Below are 22,571 nucleotides of genomic sequence, written 5' to 3' on the forward strand. Positions count from 1 at the left end.
TTCCGGGTCCTGCTCTTTATTTTAACCCAACAAGCTCTACACACAATCAGGAAGCAGGCCCCTGCGTGTTTTCCTTGCACATTTTCCACTTGCCTTCCAGGCGCTAACCGTCTGCCCCATGGGTGCGGCAGGGGCGGACATTGGACGGACGCAGGGCCCGGCCCTCAGGGGTCCCGACCCGCCTGCGGGCTGGGGCTGGCGCTGGCTGCCTCCCTCAGGTCCTGCAGCAAGGCCTGCAGCCGCTGCAGGCTGGGACGCACGTTCTCCTCCAGCCACTCCTCCACGGCGTCCGGGTAGAAGACGCGCCGCAGGGCGGCCTCCAGCTCCTGCACCACGGTGCTCCACCTGGCCAGGAGGCTGAGTAGCACAGGAGCAGTGAGCTGCCTGCTGGCACCCCGGGGCGGCAGCTACAGCCTATGAGCTACACACCCTGAACGACCCCACACACGGAACGGGGCTATTGGCGCCCACCGCACAGGGCGGGTCCGAGCAAGTGTCCTGTTTCAACATCTGAAACGAATGCTCTTTGCAGCTGACCTGCAGGGTTTTTCTTTCCGCGTGAACCTGTCATCGTCTGACAGTGTCCTCCGCCCCGTGGGGACACCATGTTGGCCTCAGCTCAGCGCGGTGGGCCGGGACAGCACGAGGCAGGGCCAGCTGGCCCCGATGAGCCCTGGACCCCGTCCAGGCACTCACTGACCCTCACCCTTTTGGGCTAGGGATGCCCTAGCTTCTCTGACGCCCACGGCACAGCTGAGGCAGGAAGTTGGCTCATCTAAGCATTCATGGCTGCGATCCTAGAGAGCTTGTCTTGGTTTAAAGCAGTAGCCAAAGGACGTGCAGCCCTGGGGGGGCCCGGGGGTGGCTACTGGCAGGGGGGTGGCTAACCTGAGCGCCGGGGGCTGGATGTGCTGGACCATGACGGGGTGGATGAGCTTCCGCCGGCGGTGGTAGGGGCCAAACCAGCCGGTCACGTACCTGGGGGCAGAGCCACACAGGTGGGCCCACGGCAGCCAGCAGCCCAGCCCGCCTGGGGGGGCGGGGTTCGTTAAAATAATACCTTTGAAAAGACTGAAAAATCTGATAGAAATTTTAAAACCCAGTGAGTGTTTGTGTAGGGCGGGCCACCCCCACCCCGGCCCCGCGCCCCTGCCCCTCACCTGTCCCTCTCCAGCAGCGCGTCCACGGAGCTGCGCAGGTGGAGGCTGACGTGCGTGACGAGGGCCAGGATGTCGCTACCGGGGAAGGAGCCGGCGCCCTCGCTGCATGGAGAGCCGCCGTGCTGAGGTGGGGGTCCAAGTGTGGGGGGAGAGGCAGGGCCGGGGGCGGGCGCTTACCCTGTAAAGTCAGTCGTTTCTAGGTTTGAAATCCCGAGAAAGTTCTCCACTCTTGCTTTAACGTCTTCAGCAAAACCTCCTGCAATAAGCACAGACGGAGGTGGTCAGAGGGGCCCCTGGAGAGAGAGAGGGAGCCTGCGCCACGCATGGGCCTGGGTGGCCGGGAAGGTGACCAAGGAGGCCAGCGTGCACAGGCCAGCCCCAAGGAGACTTCGGGGACAGCTGGGCGCACGGCTCCTCACTGAACACAGGAAGCGGCTCACCATGTGAGACATGGGAAGATAGAGCAGAACCACCACCAGGGAGACCACCAGCCCGTGTTGCCTGGCACCCCCACGGCTGCCAGGACGTATGCAGCACCTAGCACGTGTGGTTCCTCACCAGTGGAATGTTCTAGAACAACTGAAATGAACCAGTGAGGCCTGCAGGTACCAGTGTGGACGGAGGTCAGGAGGCCCTACCAGCCCGTCTCCACAGCGGGAGGACTCCATGGCGGCGGCACCCTCCTCAGGGGACAGGCAGTGGAGGCCAGCCCCCAGCGTGTCCCCGCACCCTCTTCTAAATGCGTCACAGCTGACACTTCAGAAGCACCAGAGGGGAGGCTCAGGCCCGCCCTCCACGTGGGGCCTCAACGTGCTACGGAAGCCCAGGCCCCGCTTCCCTCGGTGCCTCCCACCCCACATGCAGCAGGCAGTCCTGCTGTGGGCGCCCACGGTCCACACGCACGTGGGGGGCTCGGTGGCACTGGGCACCCAGCAGTTACACGGCACAGGCACGGCCACCTCGGGGGCTCACGGCCTGGGGGCACCGGGCAGGCGGGTGGCTGAGTGAGGAAGACACAGCCGGGCGTCGGGGCTCGGCTCTGCGCGTCCCGCGCTCCTGCCGCCGTGAAGCGGGGACCTTACCGTGTAGGAGCGACTGCAGGCAGACGGCCAGGGACGGGATCCCCACGGGCAGCAGCTCGCACAGCACCGAGAAGTGGTCGTACCTGAGGCCATGGAGAGGCCGCTCAGCCCAGCACCCACGCCCACCCGGTGGGTGCTCCACGCCCTCTGCTGCCCGCGGCCTCTAGGGGCCCCTGCACGGCTGGCCGCTGCCTCCGGAAATGTCCCCCACCCAGAGGCCCTGCTGGGGCTCAGTCTGTGCGCTCGACCCCCTGAAACCCTGGGTGGCGCAGCGGTTTGGCGCCTGCCTTTGGCCCAGGGCGCGATCCTGGAGACCCAGGATCGAATCCCACATCAGGCTCCCGGTGCATGGAGCCTGCTTCTCCCTCTGCCTGTGTCTCTGCCTCTCTCTCTCTCTCTCTCTGTGACTATCATAAATAAATAAAAAAAAAAAAAAAAATTAAAAAAAAAAAAAAAAAAAAAAAAAAAAAAACCTTCCTGCATTCCTCCTGGATCTTGCCTCGGGGGACCCAAGGACGGGCAGGGCCCGGGGCCTCCGGCTGCTCCCCTGCCCCGACCCGGCCGGGAGCGCAGCTTCACTGGCAGCTCCGCTTTTCAAACGGTGTGAAATCCCTGAAGAGCTAAACTCCGTCAAGGCCGCCCTATGCATGGCTCTGGAGGCCGGGGCGCCGACGTGCAGAGGCGCCTGGGGCCGGGAGGGCCAGTGTGCTTGCGGCCGTGCATGCCCCCTCTGCAGAGTCTGGGGGTACCCAGGCCCCTCCCTCCTAGGAGCACCGGTCCCCTCCCAGGAAGCGTGAGGCCCAGACTGGACGGGACAAGCAGAGTGGCTGCGACCTGGGCGGTCGGCCCGAGCGCCTCCCTGGGGCCCGTGTGGCCTTACCTCTGCCAGCCGGTCAGGACGATGCCCTGCAGCATGTCCGCTGGCCCCCTGGCTGCCACCCGCAGCCACTGCACATTGTTCCTGAGGTGGTGCTCGATGGGGGTCAGGGCCTGGCTCGCCCCCGTGGCCCCCTTGAAAGCGCTGGCAGCCCACAGCCGGAGAAAACCACACTTCCGGTACTTTTCCATGAGAAGAGCTGGGCGAGAACGTGAGTGGTATGACCGCCTGGGGCCCCAGGAGCTGCGGCCGTCAAGCATGGACGCTGCGCTTGCCCAGAACCCGGGAGACCCCCCAGCCATCGGGTGTAGTCCCCAACAGACTAAATCTCAGTGAGAGAAGGGACCCCTGCTGTGTGCAGGTGGCCCCTAGTCCAGCTGCTTGTTAGGAAATCTGGACAGAACAGGCCATCTGGTGAGTGACCCAGGATAGGACGCGTGCCAGGGGTGCTCCTGGGCTGCCCGAGCTCGCAGGGGGAGGGGCCTGCGGGGAAGCAAGGCAGGTGGCAGGATCCCGATGCACCAGGGGTCAGTCAGGGCTGCAGGGTGTTGGGGGCCGTGGCCAGGGTACTGACCTTTGCCGTGGACGTCCAGGTCGGCCCCATAGTCCCAGAGCACGGGCTCCACCAGCTGTGGGACCCCCGATGCTGGGGGCGGAGAGAGCTGTGAGCAAGGCCGTCAGACACACCCCTGTGCCCTGTCCTGCGGCCTTGTCTGGGGCGGCTGGCCCTTAGGCACAGGCTGGACGCAGCTCGGTTTGATGGTAAATGCTGCGGCCATGCAATCGGCCAGCTCCGGAAATGACCAGACTGGGTTCTGTGACAGGTGAGCCCCCGGGCCAGGGTCCCAGAGCTTCCTGCAAGGGGGACACACTGGTCTGCGTGCTGCGGTGGGGGCGCTGGGACAGGTACAGCGGGAACACACCACAGCCTGGGTTTAAGTCTAACCAACCTTGTGAGAACCCAACGGGCCACACGTGGGCCGGGGCTGCCTCGAGGACACCCGGCCTTGCAGACCCTGGGCCGGGGTAGAGCGTGGACCACGGGTGTGTCTCTGTCCCACCCCAGAGCCCCGGGCAGGCGGCAGCCTGGGGGAGGCCCCGAGGGGCTGCTGCATTCCTGGCCCAGCAGCCAGTGTGAGCTTTCACCACGGCCCAGCAGGGCTGCCTCAGGGTCCTGTGGGGCTGAGGCGGCAGCAGCACCGGACACTGCCCCCGTCTCCCTCCTGTGGGGCCCATGAGGGCCCCATGGCTACTGTCCGGTCAGACCTACCACCCTGCCCTCTGGTGAGACCCTTGCATGGCTTCTAGGGGAACGGCATTTTGTAGAAGAATGTTTAGAAGGGCTCTAAGGGGGCTGCCCGGAGTGAGCTTCCGGGAGGGGGCCTGCTGGCTCCTCACTCCTGCCACCAGAGGCGGGGACACGCCTGCCCACCTGCGAGCTGGTCCTCGGGGATGGCCCGCAGCATGTCGTCCCACACCAGGGGCCTGGTGGCCGGGTGCCGGGCCAGCACGTGGCAGGCCACCGCCTTCATGTGGGACAGGCACAGTCTGGCTTTGGTGTTGTGCTCCTGCTGCAGCCACCGTCTCGAGGCCTCGCCCTCCCCGAGGTAGTAGACCTGAGGGGAGCCCAGGGCGGGTTTGTCCCTGTGCAGGGACACCGGTGCCAGCTGCCCGTGGGGAGGGGCCGCTGAAGGGGCCCTCCTTCTGCACCGAGTCCCGACTCTACTCCTGGGGTCCTCCGGAGGTTCGCAGCAGCCCGAGGGCAGAAGGCCGAGGTGCCCCAGCCAGCAAGCAGGTACACGCACGGCCCGGCCTGCACTGCTGGAGTGCGGACGGCCCTTGGGGGCGCCAGCCCTCCACCCCTGTGCTGCAGGCTGCACCCGCACCAGGTCACAGGGCAGCCGGTGCGGGCGCCCACACGGGGGGGGCGGCTCCTCAGTGGGGCGAGGGGCCCTCGAGTGAGGGAGGGGCTGCTGCAGCAGGGGAGCAACACCCGGCAGGCCAGGCTCAGGGGTGAAGCAGCATTGCAGGACCCACCTCGTCGCAGCCGACATGGAGCCACCGGGCGCCCGGGTGCAGCTCCATGACCTGGCTGATCATGGCTCCCACCAGCGCCAGGGACTCGGCCTCATGCGGGTTCAGGGTGTTAGGGAAAAGTGCCACTTCTCGGAGGTGAGCGAGAGCCTCGTGCTTCAGCACAAACTACAGAGACAGAAGGGGACATGAGGGGCGCCGGGAGACAGGTTCGCCGCAGGGGCTGGTTCTGGCTCCCATGGGGTCACCCCAGAGGGCGCTGGCTGGGCTGAGCCTGTTGCTGGCTCTCGGCCCTTTCCTTCCCGTCAGGTCCACCTGGGCCGGGTGAAAAAGGAAAAGCCAGGCTCACTCACATTCGGATGGAGCTGCCACCAGCTGGAAATGTGATGGGTGACCGTGGAAATGAGAGCCCCAGAGGTGATACACACTCTCCTCACAGCCCAGCTGACTGGGGGCCACACACACGCCCAGCCGGGGCAGACGGGGCAGGGCTGACCTCCCAGTGCCCCCAGCCTGTGGCCCAGACCCTGGCTGACCACCAGCTGCGAAGACAGAGGGGTGGCCTGAGGAAGCCAGGCCAACACAGAGGCCATCACAGCCACACAGGGCCGGGGACACAGACTGTGCCCCCAGAACCACGAGAGCACGTGTCTGTAGTTCCAAGTCACTGGCTGACATCCTTTGTTGCTGCGGCCCCAGGAAACACACCACCTTGAGAGCAGTCAGGCCCCTCAAGGAGCAGGAGTTGGGGGGGGGCGGTGCGCTGCAGGATGGCGGGGCAAGGGGCAGAGCGGCACTGTTGGGGGACCTCCCCCAGGTCAGGCGGTGGTTCACACAAGGCTGGAGCCAGAGGGATGGCAGGCGCCAACTCGAGAGACACAGCAGCAGAAGCGGCAGGACCTCACGATGGCCCAAGTGCAGGGGTGCGGGGGGTGCCAGAGCGCGGCAGCGGGGCCAGGGTTGGGGGTCATGAGGACGGGGAGGGAAGCAGGAGCGGACGTGTGTGGTGTGGAGAGGGAGCATGAGGCGAGGGGCCCCGAGGAGGAGCCGCGGGGACGCCGCCTCGTGTAACGGGATGCACCTGGGCCTGCAGGGGAAGCTTCAGGAGGGAGCGGATACGGCTGTGGCTGCGAACAGCCTGTGGTCAAGGACGCCCAACCAGAACCTGTCGCTACGTTTAGTGACTCGGGGGACAGAGGGGCCCTGGGGGATGCTCTATGGACTGTGGGCCGTGGCAGCGGAAGTGAGGAGCCCAGAGAGCACAGCAGGCAACATGGGCCAGGAAAGGCCGAGGCCTGAGCGTGGGAGATGCGGGCGCGTAGCAGGGGAGACTTGCGTGTGACTGGAGGAAAACGCAGCCCCTCTGATGCTGGCTGCGGTGGGGGGGGCGCCCACAGGCCCAGCAGGCATCCCCGCTAGAGAAAAACACGGAACCTATAGCCATTAAATCAATGCTGTGTCAAATCTGTTTCCCATCTTTTGATGCAGATATGAACATATTTCTGAAGATCACACAGGAACTTGGGGAGATATTTTCAGTATTAAGCGATGAATACAAGTTAAAAAGGAGAACAAATGGACTCTCGGGGCTCCATGGGAATCGTGCATCCCCACTGGCCCGTCTCCTGCATTCTGTGGACAGAGGTTGCTCAGCCCTAGAGTTTGCAGGGCAGGGGCTTCTAGGAAAGAGCTGCTCCTTGTCTGTGGCCAGCCACTGCCTGTGTGCCCCCAAGCCCACACCTGGGCACCACGGAACTGGGGTTCCTCCCACTTACCTCCATGTGTCCAAATGTCTGCACCAACGGAATGACCTCTAGCTCATTCAGTGTAGCCAGATGTAGGATCTCTTTAATTTCAGGGGGGCTAGGAGACAAAGACCACCCAGAGGTTCACACCAGCTCCTGTCGGCACACCAGCCCCTGTAGAAACTCCAGCTCTTATTCACACTAGCTATCGACACTCCAGCCCCTGTTCACACCAGCCCATTCACACCAGCTTCTGTTCCCACTCTAGCTCTTGTTCACACTAGCACCTGTTCACCTCCAGTCCTTATTCACACCATCTCCTCTTGACCCTCCAGCTCTTGTTCACACCAGCTCCTCTTGACCCTCCAGCTCTTGTTCACACCAGCTCCTCCACACTAGCTCCTCTTCACCCTCCAGCTCATTCATACCAGCTCCTCTTGACCCTCCAGCTCTTGTTCACACCAGCTCCTCCTGACCCTCCAGCTCTTGTTCACACCAGCTCCTGACCCTCTAGCTTTTGTTCACACCAGCTCCTCTTAACCCTCCAGCTCATTCATACCAGCTCCTCTTGACCCTCTAGCTCTTGTTCACACCAGTTCCTCTTGACCCTCCAGTTCTTGTTCACACCAGCAACTCTTGACCCTCAGCTCTTATTCACACCAGTTCCTATTTACCCTCCAGCTCTTGTTCACACCAGCTCCTCCTGACCCTCCTGCTCTTGTTCACACCAGCACCTGTTGACACTCCAGCTCTTCTTCACACCAGCTCCTCTTGACTCTCAGCTCTTATTCACATCAGCACCTCTTGACCCTCCAGCTCTTGTTCACACCACCTCCTGTTCACCCTCCAGCTCTGGTTCACAGCAACTCCTGTTGACACTCCGGCTCTGGTTCACAGCAGCTGCTATTCATACTCCAGCTCCTGTTCATATCCCAGACCCTGTTCATACTCGCACTTCTGTTCATGTTCCCCTCCCTTGTCAGGTTCCAGGTGGGCTCTCCTGGGGAAACTAGTATGGTCGGTATTTCCTAAAGCTCGAAAGATACTCAAGGTTTCAAAGAGAGCTCCCACCCTAGAATTTGGGGAAATGATGCTCTCTGTTATGTCCTCAAGTAACGGTTTGCTTTTTACCAGCTATTCTTACCAAACTCTGTAAGAAGCTGAAGCCATTTTACAAGACACTGGGCCATACAAGGAATCATATTGTAGAAAGGGGGTTGGCAGATGGCTCAAGGACAAATTCATCTGCCTGTTTGCTTACAGCCCATGACCTAAGAATTGATTTTCAAGTTTAATATGGTTGATAAAAAGAAAAAGAAAAATACTTCATGACGTGAAAATTACATGAAATTCTTATTTCCATGCCAACAAGTAGAGTTTCACTGGCACTCAGCTGTGGCCACTCACTGACATTTCCATTCATGGCTGGCTGCTCATGCCCCACAGATTTCAGTAACAGAGACCAGGTGACTGCAGAACTGAAACTACTGCCTGCCCCTTTATTTTTTTTTAAATATTTTATTTATTTATTCATGAGAGACACAGAGAGAGAGAGAAAGAGACAGAGAGACAGAGGGAGAAGCAGGCTCCATGCAGAGAGCCTGATGTGGGACTCGATCCAGGGACCCCAGGATCATGCCCTGGGCCAAAGGCAGACGCTCAACTGCTGAGCCATCCAGGCGTCCCTGCCTGCCCTTTTAAAGAGAAGCTCATGACCCCTTTCATAGAGAAAATGTAAAAGATCTTCGAGGTTGCAGTGAGGGGGCTCATCCCCGTGGGGGTTAGTGAGCTCCATGAGCACACCTGAAGGCGGGAATGCTCTGGGGGCCACGGACGGCACCTGGGAAAGGCTGGCTGCCCACTCCGGCACCTGCTGTCATACATGGATTTATTGCAAGAAAGTGAGTTCCAGTTTCTGTGTTTGAACCATCTCATAATCAGTTCTATGAACGTATGGACTTCAAATAGACCTTTTTCAAGCTTCACAGGTACCCTAGCACTTGTTTCCACTTAAAAAACAAATAACCAAAAAGTGTTCATCATAAGAAGAAAAATAGAGCAGCATGAAAAGAACGCAAACTTCCAGCAACCTCACTGCAGCGTTAACACTCTGGACAAACACACAGAGCACGTACGCCCCGCGGAGTTCTGACATAGACCGAACCTCCCTCCAGAGCGGCCCACCAGCCAGACGTATCTTTTCTCACCCTTGTGAACCCAGAGCATTAGAACCTTTTAAAAATCTTCACCAATTTGGGCAGCCCCGGTGGCGCAGCGGTTTAGCGCCGCCTGCAGCCCGGGGTGTGATCCTGGAGACCTGGGATCATGTCCCGCGTCAGGCTCCCTGCATGGAGCCTGCTTCTCCCTCTGCCTGTGTCTCTGCCTCTCTCTGTCTCTATGAATTAAAAAAAAAAAAAAAATCTTCACCAATTTGATAGCCAAATTTATTTATTTTTTGCTATCATTTTATTTTATTGATAATTTTTACTTTATTGCTATCATATGCTTATCGGCCATTCTTGTTCTGGGGGAGGGGATCAGCCCAATGTCTTTTGCTCATTCTCCTTTGAGGCTGTTACTGACTTACATGGACGCCGCAACCCTAAAGCCAAGCAGGGCGCACCCATGGCCGCTGTATCTGCTTTTATTAATTCTGACACCCCCTCTTTTAACCTCTGCTTTCCTGATAAGGGTCCCAACTGTGGCCTTAAAGAGCAGCATCCGCTTCCCCTCACCCCCGCCCCCATCCTTCTCCCTCCCCCTAAATGCTTCCAAATTCTCTCCAGTAAGCGTATTTTATTTTTGTAACTAAGACAGGAGTTTAAAAGCCAGAAGAGGGCTGCCCAGCACTGCCAAACCCTTGCCCGCCCTGTCCACGCCTCCAGGTGGCCCCACACATCCGCTTTCTCCGTGGCTGGGAATACCTGTATGCGTGCTTGGCTCTCAGAAGCCTGAGGTGGCCCTCGTAGGGAAACATGTCTTCGTACTCGAGGAGGAGCCCGTTGGCGCCAAGGGCATGGAACAGAGGAAAGACCTGGGGGAACAGGGATGCTATGAGGAAGCGACTATCTGAAGGAAGGTGACAGAGGTGCCACGTGTGGACTGTCTTCCTGCCTGTGGACATGGGTCGTGGTTGATGCTCACATTTCTCCTGCAAATGTTTACCCTGGAATGCGCACTGTGTGCTACACCAAATCAAACCCTCTGCCGCTGCAACCTGTTCGCTTGGCACAGGAGAGGCCTTGCACCTGCGCAGCAGAGCTGTGGCTCAGCCTTGGGGTTCAGCCGGGAGGCAGGGAGGGGCTGTGGGTGTGCGGGGACGGGCTGTCCACTTCCTCCTCTATCTCTATTTCAGAGGATATGATTCCTATCAAGCATGTCCAGGATGAGTTCACGTCTACCATACAAAGAATTGAGATCTTCTTCTAGTCTGACACCAAGGCTGGGGTGGAAAAGAGCACATTCTGGGAGCCATCGGAGGGGGCCTCCTGCAGGTATCTGAAAGACCCACCCTGCCCTGGACAAGGGGCACAGCAGGTCCAACAAGACTTTAACACTCCTGTTGATGTGTCTGTCGAAGTTTCCTCTCCTGCGAGCATGGGGACGTTCTGAAGAAGCTGGATGGAAAGAAGAAAAGAGCCTGGGGCTAATGCTCAGCTGCAGACAATTCATCATGGGCAGTCGACTGCAAATTACAAAAAGAGGCAGACAAGATGGAAAGGAGGAGCTCGTGCAGGTCAAGCACGCAGACGCGACATCAAGGTCTCGGCATTTCCCCATTTCCTCAGTATTTCTGCTTCTGGTGTCCATCGCAGCCTCCCATGGCCCTCTGACCACCACGGCCTGTATGGCACTCTGGCCATTGGGGTTGGTGGCAATCCGTCATGTTATGGGTGGTGGGGAGCTGTGGGGCCGGGCAGCCCAGGTGTCCCCAACACACACCCCAGCCCAGCATGGGGGACAGGGCTGGGAATAAGGTCCTCGCTGTAAATCCGCAGGAGCGTGCACGTGCACACACACATGGGGGGTGATGCACTGAGCCCCCTGCATCTGTCATTGAGGCTCAACATCATTTCACCTAACTTCCACTTTTATGACTGGAGTATTTCTAAGCAAATCCCACACAACACAACTGTTCACCTGTAAATACTTCAATATATATCCCTGATGAAGATATTTTTACAAAAGCACACCCCACACCACCATTATCTCATCTAACCAAATAATTCGTTAATGTCATCCATGCTCTAATTTTCCTGTGTCTAAAATCTTGTCACATATGGCTTGTTTGAAACTAGTCCAGACAATCCATACACTGCATTGTCTGAATGGATCTCTTAAGGTTCTCTGATTTTTAATAGTTCCTTCTACTTTTTTGAGTTTGTTGAAAAGACCAAGTCACTTATTTTGTATGATGTAACAAACTTTGGATTTGACGGATGGTATTCCCAAGATGTCCTGTAGCGTGTTTGCCTATTTCCTATTCTCATGGGTGCCGATGGTTAGACGTGAAGGCCTGATTACATCCAGGTGTTATTCTTTTGGCAAGAATACTTCACAGACGGTTCTAGAAGTCATAAGTCTGGCTGCCCCACTGGAGTAATGTCAGGCTGATCAGTGATGCTAAGGGGCATCAGCTGACCCACACCTAGAGCCTCTGCCTCATGGTTTCAGCCACTGCTGAAATGACTGCCCAGCGCGCACTGACCAGGAACTGCAAGGTGGTGACTTTCCAGGTTCATCACTCCTCGGGTGTGATGGCTGGAACTCTCCCTCACGGAAGAATTTCCTCTCAGTGATTACTTGGTCACTCCAGCCCTGATGATGCTGGGGCGTTCATATGCAAAGGTCAATTTTGTTGGATACAAAATCCTTGAATATCTTAAATGTTACTCCCTTGTCTTCCTGTCACAAAATGCTGTCAAAATATCTGATGCTGATCTAATTATCCTTCCCTCATATGGAACTTGTACCTCTTTCCTGTATGCCCAGAGTTTTCATTTTTTAAAAAATATGATACAACTACTAGATGATGCCTTAGTGTCTATCATCCTAAGTATACGATATGCCCTTTAAAAAAAAAAAAAAAAGATTTGTTTATTTGAGAGAGTGTGTGAGTCAGGGGAGTGTCTCAGGCAATCTCACACCTAGAGCTCAGAGACCAACTCCAGGCTTGATTCCACAACCCATGAGATCATGATCTGAGCTGAAACCAAGAGTCAGGTGCTCAACCACCCAAGCCACCCCTGGTGCCCCAGGTACGCCCTTTCAATAGACCCATGTATTCTTAAATTTTGGAATAAAAAACATGAAGTGTTTTTGTAGTTTCTGGGCATTTGTCCTACAGTACTGCCTCGGTTCTTCTTTGAGACTGTTGCAAACTGAAAACATGGCTACAATCTGTGCCTTCCTCATCAGGAAGCAATATCTATTCCCAGCCTTGAATCTGGGCTGACTTTGGACTTGCTTTCCAAGAGTTAACACTAGGCCCAGGATGGTTTGCAGCTTTGGCCCCCACACCCTCAAAGCACTGCCCTGCGACCACCATGCTAACAGAGGCTGGCCTGGCCTCCAAGAGAACAGGCACCCACGTGGAGGACCAGAACCATGGTGCCCAGTGGTGAGCCAGCACTAACTGGTGGATGTGTAAGGCCCTCTTGGACCATCCACTGTTCGTAGTTGTCAGGGGACAGCCAACACAGGAGGGAGCCCAACCAGCAGAACCACCCACCAGCCGTGGAAAGAGAAAATGATGACTTTCTATCTTAAGCCTTGAAGTTGGGCCTCCAGCAGCAGAAGACTGAGGCAAGGGCTCCGGCTGCAGGTGAGTTGGACCTTCTTTGCTTATCTTCTATATCTTTCAATTTGTCAGATGCTTTTTATCTTTTCACGTGTGACAGCCTTTTTCCTTATTTATTTCCCAACAGTATGCTTTCCACAGTGTCTGCTCACTTCTGTTCTTCTGCCTTGATCTATTTCAGCCAGACACCGCTTCTGTCTTCTCTGCATCCCTGCTCCCCTCTCAAAACCTGTTCTCTGCTTCACTTTTTTTTTTTTAAAGATTTTATTTATTTATTAGAGACGAAGAGAGAAAGAGCACAAACAGAGGGAGCAGCAGAGAGGGAGGGAGAAGCAGACTCCCAGCTGAGCAGGAAACCCGATGTGGGGCTCGATCCCAGGACCCTGGGATCATGACCCAAGCCCAAGGCAGATGCTTCACGAACTGAGCCACCAGGTGCCCCCCTGCTTTACTTTCACTGTTCCTGCGCAGCTCCCCATGGATTCGCTCAATACTGTGTTTTTAATGTGGGGCTCTGTTGTTCTAGAAGTTTCTGGACGGTATTTCTGAGAGCCGTAGGCCTCTCCAGCATTTTCCTCTGAGTCTTTTTGCAGTCTCAAATTGCAGCCAGTGAAAGCCCTCCCCTGTTCCTTTCTTGATGGAGGACAAGTACTTGTGAGCTGTTTCCTGGTACTTCTGGTCTCAGCCCTGTTAGAATTCCATTCTCTTTCCTCTATCACCTCCTGCCTGGTTATTAATCTCACATGGGCAGTAAGCTGTACCACTTGCATTTGAGACACATGGGGGTACCCCATATCTACTTTTGCTCGAGAGTGTATTAGTTTTCTAGGGCTGTTGTAACAAATTATCACAAACTGGGTAGCTTAATACAATGAGAATTTATTCTCTTCCAGAAATAAAAAATCAAGGTATGGGCTGGGCAGTGCGGTCTTTGAAGGCTCCAGGGAAGTGTCTGGTGTCACTGGCAGTCCTGGCATTCCTTGGCTTGTAGATGCATCCCTCTAATCTCTGCCTCTGTCTTCACATGGTGCCCCCCTGCAACCCCTGTGTCTAAATTTCCCTCTTCTTACAAGGACGTCACTCATTGTATTAGAGGTACCCTACTCCAATATGGCCTCATCCCATGTTGATTATAACAGCAAAGACTGACATTACATTCACAGGTGGTTAGGATTTGAACATTACCTCTTTGGGAGATGCCATTCAGCCCACAGCAAACAGGCTGTGGGTTTCTTTTGTTGTGTTCACCCCTCTCCCCACCCCTTTTGCTATCCTAATTGCTCTGTTTTATGAAGGCATTTGGGGGAAACTCAAAATCTATGCTGCTGCCAACACTGTGCCCCGACTTGGAAGCCCATAGTTGTGCTCTAAGCACACCATCCTACAGAATACTGTTCACAACTTTGAAGACCAAACCCAAGCAAGGAAAGACCATCTTAGGGGGAAGGGGCTCTTACCTCAGAGAGGTAGGAGACCTTTGGTGGAGCTCCTTTAAGGTCCAAATGAACTAATCGCATCTTAAATGGTGAAGAACCTGACATTTCACTATTTCTCAGGAAGTCATAGAACAATCCCTTATCTGGGCGCTTCTTCCTAGTGGAGAAATCCAAAGTCATAAATAGGCACAGGCTCCTTTTAGCCCCTGCCCTCCACTCTGTGCTTCCATTCCCTGGGAGGAAACTCATTTCACCAACATGAAAATGAACCAAGAAGGCTCCCTCATATTCAGGTAAAGGGACCTTTGCCATTTAGTTATGATTAGCCCCTAAAATAGAATGGCACCGGTTTCCTCATAAGATGGCTGTGACCTATAATAACACAAATGATTACAAAATAGTTTTGTTTTAAATTAAAGACCGTCTCCAGTGGTATATACTATGCTAGTGTAAACACGCAGATATGTCTAAACATTTTTCAGGCCCTGCAATATGATTTTTCTGTAGAAAATGTATCCCTAATTTTATTTTACCTTGAAGAGCATTAAAGAAAACCCCTGACATTTCTAAAGCTCAAGTCAGTTTCATTGTATGGAAGAAGAAACTGTAAAAGTTTAGTTTAGGTCAGAGAACACTAACTAGGATTTAAAATAGGCCACTGATAATCTGAAGAACAAATGAGCCAAGAGTACATGGGGCTGACTCACTTTTATAAAGAAAGTAGCTGGATGACAACAAAGTAACTGGTAAGGAGTGTGATTTCTTTTTTCCCTCTAGCTATTTTAAAAATACAAAGCGTTAGATGAGAAAAGGGAAAGAAAATCTTTGCGTATAGGTCATGTTTATAGCTCAACAATTCAAACTACTCATTCAGCGTGAGGACTCATAAATCCCTGAACCTAAGAAGTCTATTATGAAACAAGGAACATAAAATAGACACACAGGGCAGCCCCGGGGGGCTCAGCGGTTTAGCACCGCCTTCAGCCCAGGGCATGACCCCGGGGTCCCCGGATAGAGTCCCATGTCGAGCTCCCTGCATGGAGCCTGCTTCTCCCTCTGCCTGTGTCTCTGCCTCTCTCTCTCTCTTTCTGTGTCTCTCATGAATAAATAAAATATTAAAAAATAATAAAATAGGGGATCCCTGGGTGGCTCAGTGGTTTGGTGCCTGCCTTTGGCCTGGGGCGCGATCCTGGAGTCCCAAGATCGAGTCCCGCGTAGGGCTCCCAGAATGGAGCCTGCTTCTCCCTCTGCCTGTGTCTCTGCCACTCTCTCTCTCTGTGTCTATCATAAAGGAATAAATAAGGGCAGCCCCGGTGGCCCGGCGGTTCAGCGCCGCCTGCAGCCCAGGGCTTGATCCTGGAGACCCTGGATGGAGTCCCATGTCAGGCTCCCTGCATGGAGCCTGCTTCTCCCTCTGCCTGTGTCTCTGCCTCTCTCTCTCTGTGTCTCTATGAATGAATAAATAAAATCTTAAAAAAAAAGAATAAATAAAATCTTTAAGTAATAATAACAAAAATAAAATAGACACACAAAAACTAGCGTGATTAAAAAAAAATTATATTCAAAACAGTCTCCATCACAAAATCCTCAAAGCAATCCCTGAAATCACCAGCTGTTGGATGGACGAGTTTTGTGAAAACACATTCTGAACGCTGCTTTTATTTTATTTTTTTAAAGATTTTATTTATTTATTCATGAGACACACAGAGAGAAGCAGAGACACAGGCAGAGGGAGAAGCAGGCTCCATTCTGGGAGCCCGAAATGGGACTTGATCCAGGGTCTCCAGGATCATGCTCTGAGCCAAAGGCAGATGCTCAACCACTGAGCCACCCAGGCATCCCCTGAACGCTGCTTTTAAAGCTGAATTCTTAAAAAAAAAAAAAAAAAAAATTTACAAACCAAATCAATTTCCCAGGGACTAGACTTGGAACACTTCTGAGCCGGGAGGTGTGCGCGGGTGGCGTGCGCATCCCTCATCCGGAGGGAAACCCTGCGCCTGCGCCCGCATCGCGGGGCTAGGACCTTCCGGGCCTTACCTGGCGCAGACGCGCCGGCTCAACAGTCTTAAGTCTGCAAAACCTAAAGGAAAAGAAGCAGAGAAGTGGGTGTTTCGCGTCCGTAAGAGCGTGCGGGTGTCTTTTCCTGGATGCCTACCGACGGGCGGTCTCCCGCAGACCTGGCTGGCACGCCCCGGCTGCCCGGGAACCGCGTGCGCAGGTGCTGCCGCCCCGGGCCCCTCCCCCCTCCCCCCTCCCCCCGGGCCCGCCGGCGACCCCTCCCGCCCCGCCCCGGCTCCGAGCCCCGGGGTCCCAGCGGTTCCGCTTCTCACCCAGCGGGCGGACGCACAGGCGAGTCCCGAGCGCCCGCGGGTCCCAGCACCTGGGGGGGCGCGGCCCCGGGGACGCAGCGGAGGCCGCCGCCGAGGAGCGCCGCGAGGTGCGCGACCAGGTCCGCGCTCCGCCCCGCCCAGCGCGGCGCTCGGCCTCCGATTGCTCGGGCCTGGCCGCCAGCCCCGGGGTCGACGGCCGAGCGCGTCGCTCTGCGTCCCCGGCCGCGCCGGCCTCGCGCACCCTCTCGCGGCGCTCGCGCGGGGCTCGGAGCGGCTCCCGCGGTCGGCCCGGCTCCGCCGCGGCCCGGTCCGATGGCGCCGCAGCGGAGGGGCGCGCCCAAGGCGCCCGAGGGCAGCGGGGCGGCCGAGCGCCGGCGCCCCAGCAGGTACCGGGCAGCGCGGGGCCCCGTGAGCTGCGGCGGCGGCGGGCGGGGCGTGGCCTCACGGGCGTGACCGTGTAGCGGGCGTGGTCGTGAGGGGGGCGTGGCTTGCAGTGGCCGTGGCCGTGAGGGGCGTGGCTTGTGGTGGGCGTGGCCGTAAGGGGGCGTGGCTTGCAGTGGGAGCAGGACCCCGCCCCACGAGTCCCGAGGCCCGGTGGTCTCGCGCGTGTGCCGCCTTAGCGCTGTGCACAGGCGGGCGGACGGCTGAACGAGTGATCGTCTCCTCGCGGAGCCTCCCAGGGGCTTCTGCAGCTTTCGGAGCTGAGGAGTGCTGTAGGCCCCCCGCCCGGGGCAAACCCCCGAGCGCCAGTGCTTGCCCTGCGGCCTGGACCTTGCTCCCAGGCTAGAGGCTCGAGGGAGCCTCCTCCGTGCAGCGCGAGCCAGCTCACCCCACACGCGGGTGCTCACCTAGAGCAGACCCCAGGGGATGTTGCGTCCAAATCCAAGATGCAGTTGCCCGGGCCTCTGCCTCTGTCCCTTTCAGATTCCACAGCACGCAGCAGCTGTGCCTTGCAGGTTGGGGTTCCAGTCATTAGGCTGCTGAGTCTCCCTCCCTATCTGCAGTTTGGGGGAAGATAATGATGGCCCACTGGTGTCCACCCTGGTCTAAGTAGAGAAGGCTGGGTGGTCTCGGGGTGGGGAGTTTTTCTGAGCTGAGCAGACCCCCCACCTCGGTGGTCTGTGATCCCTGTTTGAAATGGTCACGTATCCACTCACCATGGGCTGACCGTGCTGTGCCCTCCTTGGGATTTATTTATCGGAATGTGTTGTGTTTATTAGCGCTGAAAAGGGTGGAGGGACACAGACAAGTATAAGTCAGGCTTCCTGCATTTCAGGAATTAAGTACATACTTGAAGAGACAGGGCACACTTCCTCAAAAGGGTGCCTTGATCTTTTGCCTTATTTTGTGCAAGTTCTTGGAGCCATACAGCCACCGAGTCACCTAGACAACAGAGCACACAGCTTCTCGGTTACACACGTGCACACATACGTGCACGTACACAGACCATAGGCATGCATGTAGACACAGATGTGCACACACACATGCTTACAGCTTCAGGTTGTGCAAAAAGTGTCTTAATTGCAGATCAAATGAAAAAATTTGGTGCTTGTATTCTCTTCTTAGCTGGTTCATGGCTTACTTAAGTGGGCTTGACTCACACTTAAGCTGCTGTGTTGTGCGCGTGGGCATGTGCAGTGGTTGGGGCAGTCCGTTTCAGCGGCAGGCAATGTGATTGGCAACAGAGATGCAGGTTCTCCGTGGGCATGGCTGGGCTAGGAGGGACACTAGCTGGCAGCTCATTGTGTTGCCAGCACGGGTTGGATGGGGCTGGGGGCCACATTCCCCACCACATCCTCTCAGGCTGGTGAGCACCTCTGGATTGGTCGAGAGTAGCTCTGACCTCCTTTAGCACAGAGCAGTTTAAGGCTTGCTGTAACTAAGTGGGTGGGGACCCTGGTCATCCACCTTTCCAGCACACGTGGGTGCCTTTGGGTGACTGCGGTTGTGTTTTGTCCTTAGCACAAAGAGTGTCCGGGCACCCAGGGAGGTGCAGAGGAAGTGGCTGAGAACCTCCGTCCTGGGGGCCTGCGCCGTGCTTGCTGGGCTGCTGCTCTGGAGCAGTATGGGGGGTGATGATGGTGTCACCGAGGTCCTGGCTCACCGTGGCGAGATCCTGCCTGGACGGTTCATCGAGGTGCCCTGCTCAGAGGACTATGACAGTCACCGAAGGTTTGAAGGTAGGTGATGCTGCTGTGGGCTGGAAAAGAGCAGCATGTTGCAAGGAACGCACTGCGTTTGTGATGCATCAGTCTTTTGCTGCAGTGAAGTGGTGGGAATCAGATTGAAAGTGGTGTGGGGACCGGGGGGTACAGCCAAACGTTCCCTCTCTCAGGTGGGTTAACCCACCCCCAACTGGGAAGGGCAGGGGTGCTGGTCACTGAGGCTAGCCTTTCACGGAGGTGCCCGCACTCTGACGGAGGGATCTAACAGAATTGGAAAGGTAGGGACGAGAGTGTTGAGATCAGAAGAGGCATTGTGTGGAGAGTGTCACAGTGTTGTCACTGCAGAAAATGTCACTGCCAGAAGCCCTTCCCCAGGTCAGAGTGTCCCATCGTGGGGGGGGGGGGGCAGGAGGGCGGGAGGCGGCGTGACGACCAGAGGCATAGCCACCCTGCACCTGCTGGCTTTCTTCCCCCACCCCCCACGTTCCTCCTACTGCTCACTTTCTCAGTTTTTAAAACCTAGCCTGCTGGGTCTTAAGACAGCCTGGGTCTTAAAGACAGAATCTCATTAATGTTTCACCCAGAGCAATGCTCTGGACCTGAACTGGGAGAAGGCTGCCGGGTGCTTCCACTGCCACAGTGAGGCCCGCTGTGGGGGCCCCGGTCCCTCTGCCTTTACCAAAGGTGTTTCCTGCAGCGACAGCTGAAGTTCTTCGTCTCACCCATAATAATCTAGCAACATTAAACCTTCACACGAGGGGGTGGTCAATGGGGAGTTATTATTTACCAGTGCAGGGTTCTAGTTTGGGAAGCAGAAAAAATTCTGGAGGTGAACGGGGATGATGTTGGCACAACGTAGATGGGAAATGGTAAATTTCATATTATGTACATTTGCCACAATCAGAAGAATTGAGGCATATTTAAAGCTTCTGGACTTCCCCTGAGCTCTTCAGGCTGGAGGGGCTTCCAGGTTGGGGGGGGCTTCCAGGTGAGGAGGCCCTGCCCCCGGTGGGGGTGTCTGGACGGGGCACTGCTCCATGGGGGGGGGGGTGCTCACGCACGTGCACTGGTGAGTCAACCAAAATTCACTTTTTCATCCAAATTACTCTCTTGACCCTTGTGCTCATTGGGCACACTGTGTCGCTGCTGGGCTTCAGCATTTCAGAACTCAGGGGGTTTTGGTTCTCTCTTTTTAAAGATGGATTTCTTTCTTTTTTTTTTAAGATTTTATTTATTTATTCATGAGAGACACAGAGAGAAAGAGAGGCAGAGACACAGGCAGAGGGAGAAGCAGGCTCCATGTAGGGAGCCACGTGGGACTCAATCCCGGTTCCCCAGGGTCACGCCCTGGACAGAAGGGGGCGCTAAACTGCTGAGCCACCTGGGCTGCCCTAAAGATGGATTTCTAACCTAATTGCAGTGTAGCTAGCTAATGTCATCTGTGCGATACACATCCTTTGATATTGGCTCAGGCTTTCTTTCTTTTTTTTAAGACTTACTAATTTATCTGAGAGAGAGCGAGCCCTCGCACGCGGAGGGAGAGGCAGAGGGAGAGAGAGACTCTTGAGCAGACTCCAAGCTGAGCGCAGAGCCGGTTGTGGCCCGATGTCACCACCCTGAGATCGTGACCTGATCTGAAATCAAGAGTCAGGCACTTAACCAACTGCACCGCCCAGGCGCCCCTCAGACTTTTTTTTTTAAGATTTTATTTATTTATTTGAGGAGAGAAAGAGAGCACAAGCGGGGGTGGGGGGGGTTGGGGCAGGGGCAGAGGGAGAAGCAGGGTCCCCGCTGAGCAGGGAGCCCAACGCGGGACTCGAGCCCAGGACCCGGGATCATGAGCTGAGCCCAAGGCAGGTGCTTCACCCACGGAGCCCCCACGGGCTCCCAGACTTTCTTTCTGACCTGATACATTTTTGTTAACGCTGCACATTTCTTGGCAAACCGTTTCCTAACGGTCGCGTGCGGAGTTCTCCGTGATCCTCCTCGCCCCCTCGTCACATGTGCAAGCCCTCCCCATCCTCGTGGATTCCATGTCCTTTGTCCATCAGTTCCCGGGAGAGGTGTGCGGGCGTCGCCAGGCGGCAGTGGCTCTGGCAGCTTCTCCTGTGTGGCCTTTCGTGTGGGCTGTTCCGTACCTGACACGATGCCACCTGTGTTTGCCGTCCTTCCGTCTTCCCGGGAACTGTTCCGTCACCCCTAAATGTGACCCTCCTCTTTCCCTGTGATGATTCGTTTTGTTTTTTTTTCCCTGTGATGATTCTTTTGTCCTGAAGCACAGCGGTCACGCAGGTACCGTTCTCCAGGCTTTCTTTGGATTATCGTCGTGTCGGCTTTTGTTTTTTCCCTACCGTGTCCTTATGTTCAGGGAGTGACCCTTATAAAAAACATACAAGTGGCTTTTAAAAAATGTGTAGCTTTTGTTTCTGATGGAAACCCCTGTGTGAGTAGGATCGTATTTGGCCTCTGGTACTGAGGCACCCCTCCCCCGACGGCCCCCAAGTAGAAGTTTCTTTTTCCCACGCGCAAGGCATGCAGAGAAAGGCCCCGCAGCACTTGACACTCGGTGTGTGGCTCGCTTACTCTACCTGCAGGCACCAGGCTCCTGTCCCAGGCGGGAAGGGGGAAGAGGGTGAAAAGCCACAGGTCACCAGCCCAGCCTGTCCTGAGACTGTCCCACGGCTCCGTGTCGTGGCCGGGACGGCGAGGGAGCCTGCCCCGCTCTGATGCTCTGCTCCATTGACCTGACTCTGGCCTCGTCCCCATCTGAGCTTCTCTGCCCTCCTGCCCCTAAGCAGCTGCACGTCCGGGTTCAGAGGGACAGAGGGAGTGCGGGAGGGACACGCGGTGAGCACCTTTGGTGCAGCATTTGCCGGGTCCCTGGGACTAGAGTTACGAGCATAGTTTGTGTTGTCCCAGGAGGGCTTTGTCCAGGGGCTGAGGAAGGCTGGGCCTCTGGTCATGGCTTATTGTGGATGCGGCACCTGGGGCGGCTCTGGGCTCTCTTCCCAAGGGTAAGCAGAGTGCCAGGTCCCCCTGAGCATCCCGCCCGGTGTGGGGCCACCAGGAATGTGGTGTGTCCAGCAGGGGGTGTCGGTATGTCCTGCACTTGCACCAAAAAATCATTGTTGCTTCTCTGAAGTTCGCACCTATGTGGGTGTCCTGTATTTTATTTGCCAAATCTGGCCCCCTAATCCTGTGGAAGGCACAGCCCCACCCCACAAAATTTCCCAGGGGTGGGGGCCCACCGACAGGGGAATCCTCAACAAATGCAAGTGGCAGTGTGGTTGGGGTTCAGCTTGGGGTCAGCGTCTCATTCTGGCTCGTCTCTCTCCAGGCTGCTCCCCTAGGAAGTGTGGCCGGGGGATCACCGACACGGTCATCACCAGGGACGAAGCCCAGCGGATTCGCAGGTACCTTCTGCCCTGCAGCCTCTTATTCTGTCCTGAACAGGCGAGAAAGTGGGGCTGGGGACAGGAATCAGACAGTTATTTCTGAAAAGGTGATTTAAAGACATTCATTTAGGGGCTCCTGGGTGGCTCAGCAGTTGAGCATCTGCCTTCGGCTCAGGGATCGAGTCCCACATCGGGCTCCCTGCAGGGAGCCTGCTTCTCCCTCTGCTTGTGTCTCTGCCTCTCTGTGTGTCTCTCATGAATAAATAAATAAAATCTTAACAAAAAATTAATTTAGAATTCCGTAAGAATTTCCCTGTGTGCTTCAGGGGCAAAAGTAGGCTTTTCCACTAGCTGTGACTCATGACAGGGTGAGCGGTCTTACTCAGATGCAGTCCACACTGGACTTTGTTGGGGTTTTAAAAACAAGATCTTAAAGCTTTGATTCTGCAACAAATTGTTCAGACAAAGAGCTGTTTAGACACATGTGCCGAGTGCGAAGCGTAGCAGCCACTGGCCCTCACGCTGCCTGTGTGCCCTCTGAGAGTCC

The 22,571-nt window shown here is 56.0% G+C and overlaps 2 protein-coding genes across 18 annotated transcripts in view; one reads left to right on the forward strand and one right to left on the reverse strand.

Moving 5' to 3' along the window:
* Positions 1-16,699, reverse strand: HEXD (hexosaminidase D). Of its 16 annotated transcripts, XM_049113819.1 has the most exons (15): positions 14,156-14,293; positions 10,410-10,515; positions 9,823-9,932; positions 9,106-9,293; positions 7,633-7,819; positions 6,929-7,016; positions 5,157-5,321; positions 4,552-4,735; positions 3,694-3,765; positions 3,123-3,318; positions 2,243-2,325; positions 1,338-1,416; positions 1,161-1,262; positions 889-1,030; positions 1-357 (listed from the first exon to the last, which is right to left on the reverse strand). In XM_049113819.1, the coding sequence occupies exons 6-15, from the start codon at positions 6,932-6,934 to the stop codon at positions 37-39; spliced, it is 1,350 nt and encodes a 449-aa protein (XP_048969776.1). In that variant the 5' UTR covers positions 6,935-7,016; positions 7,633-7,819; positions 9,106-9,293; positions 9,823-9,932; positions 10,410-10,515; positions 14,156-14,293; the 3' UTR covers positions 1-36. The 16 variants fall into 16 exon arrangements, with proteins under 16 accessions (XP_048969776.1, XP_025324196.1, XP_025324195.1 ...); XM_025468411.3 differs by lacking the exons at positions 7,633-7,819; positions 9,106-9,293; positions 10,410-10,515 and adding exons at positions 16,172-16,214; positions 16,465-16,699 and having other exon boundaries at positions 14,156-14,287; XM_025468410.3 differs by lacking the exons at positions 7,633-7,819; positions 9,106-9,293; positions 10,410-10,515 and adding exons at positions 16,172-16,214; positions 16,465-16,628 and having other exon boundaries at positions 14,156-14,291.
* The window catches only part of OGFOD3 (2-oxoglutarate and iron dependent oxygenase domain containing 3), an 18,985-nt gene continuing 12,645 nt past the window's right edge, over positions 16,232-22,571 (forward strand). The window contains exons 1-3 of one of the 2 annotated variants that reach the window (XM_049113823.1): positions 16,232-16,352; positions 18,427-18,644; positions 21,967-22,042. In XM_049113823.1, the coding sequence (XP_048969780.1) occupies positions 16,282-16,352; positions 18,427-18,644; positions 21,967-22,042 (365 nt within the window). In that variant the 5' untranslated portion in view covers positions 16,232-16,281. Of the gene's footprint in view, positions 16,353-16,702; positions 16,851-18,426; positions 18,645-21,966; positions 22,043-22,571 lie in introns of those variants that run through there. The other variant, XM_025468421.3, reaches the window with a different exon arrangement.

This window comes from Canis lupus, chromosome 9 (assembly GCF_003254725.2).
Source record: "Canis lupus dingo isolate Sandy chromosome 9, ASM325472v2, whole genome shotgun sequence".
In the NCBI taxonomy this organism is placed as follows: domain Eukaryota; kingdom Metazoa; phylum Chordata; class Mammalia; order Carnivora; family Canidae; genus Canis; species Canis lupus.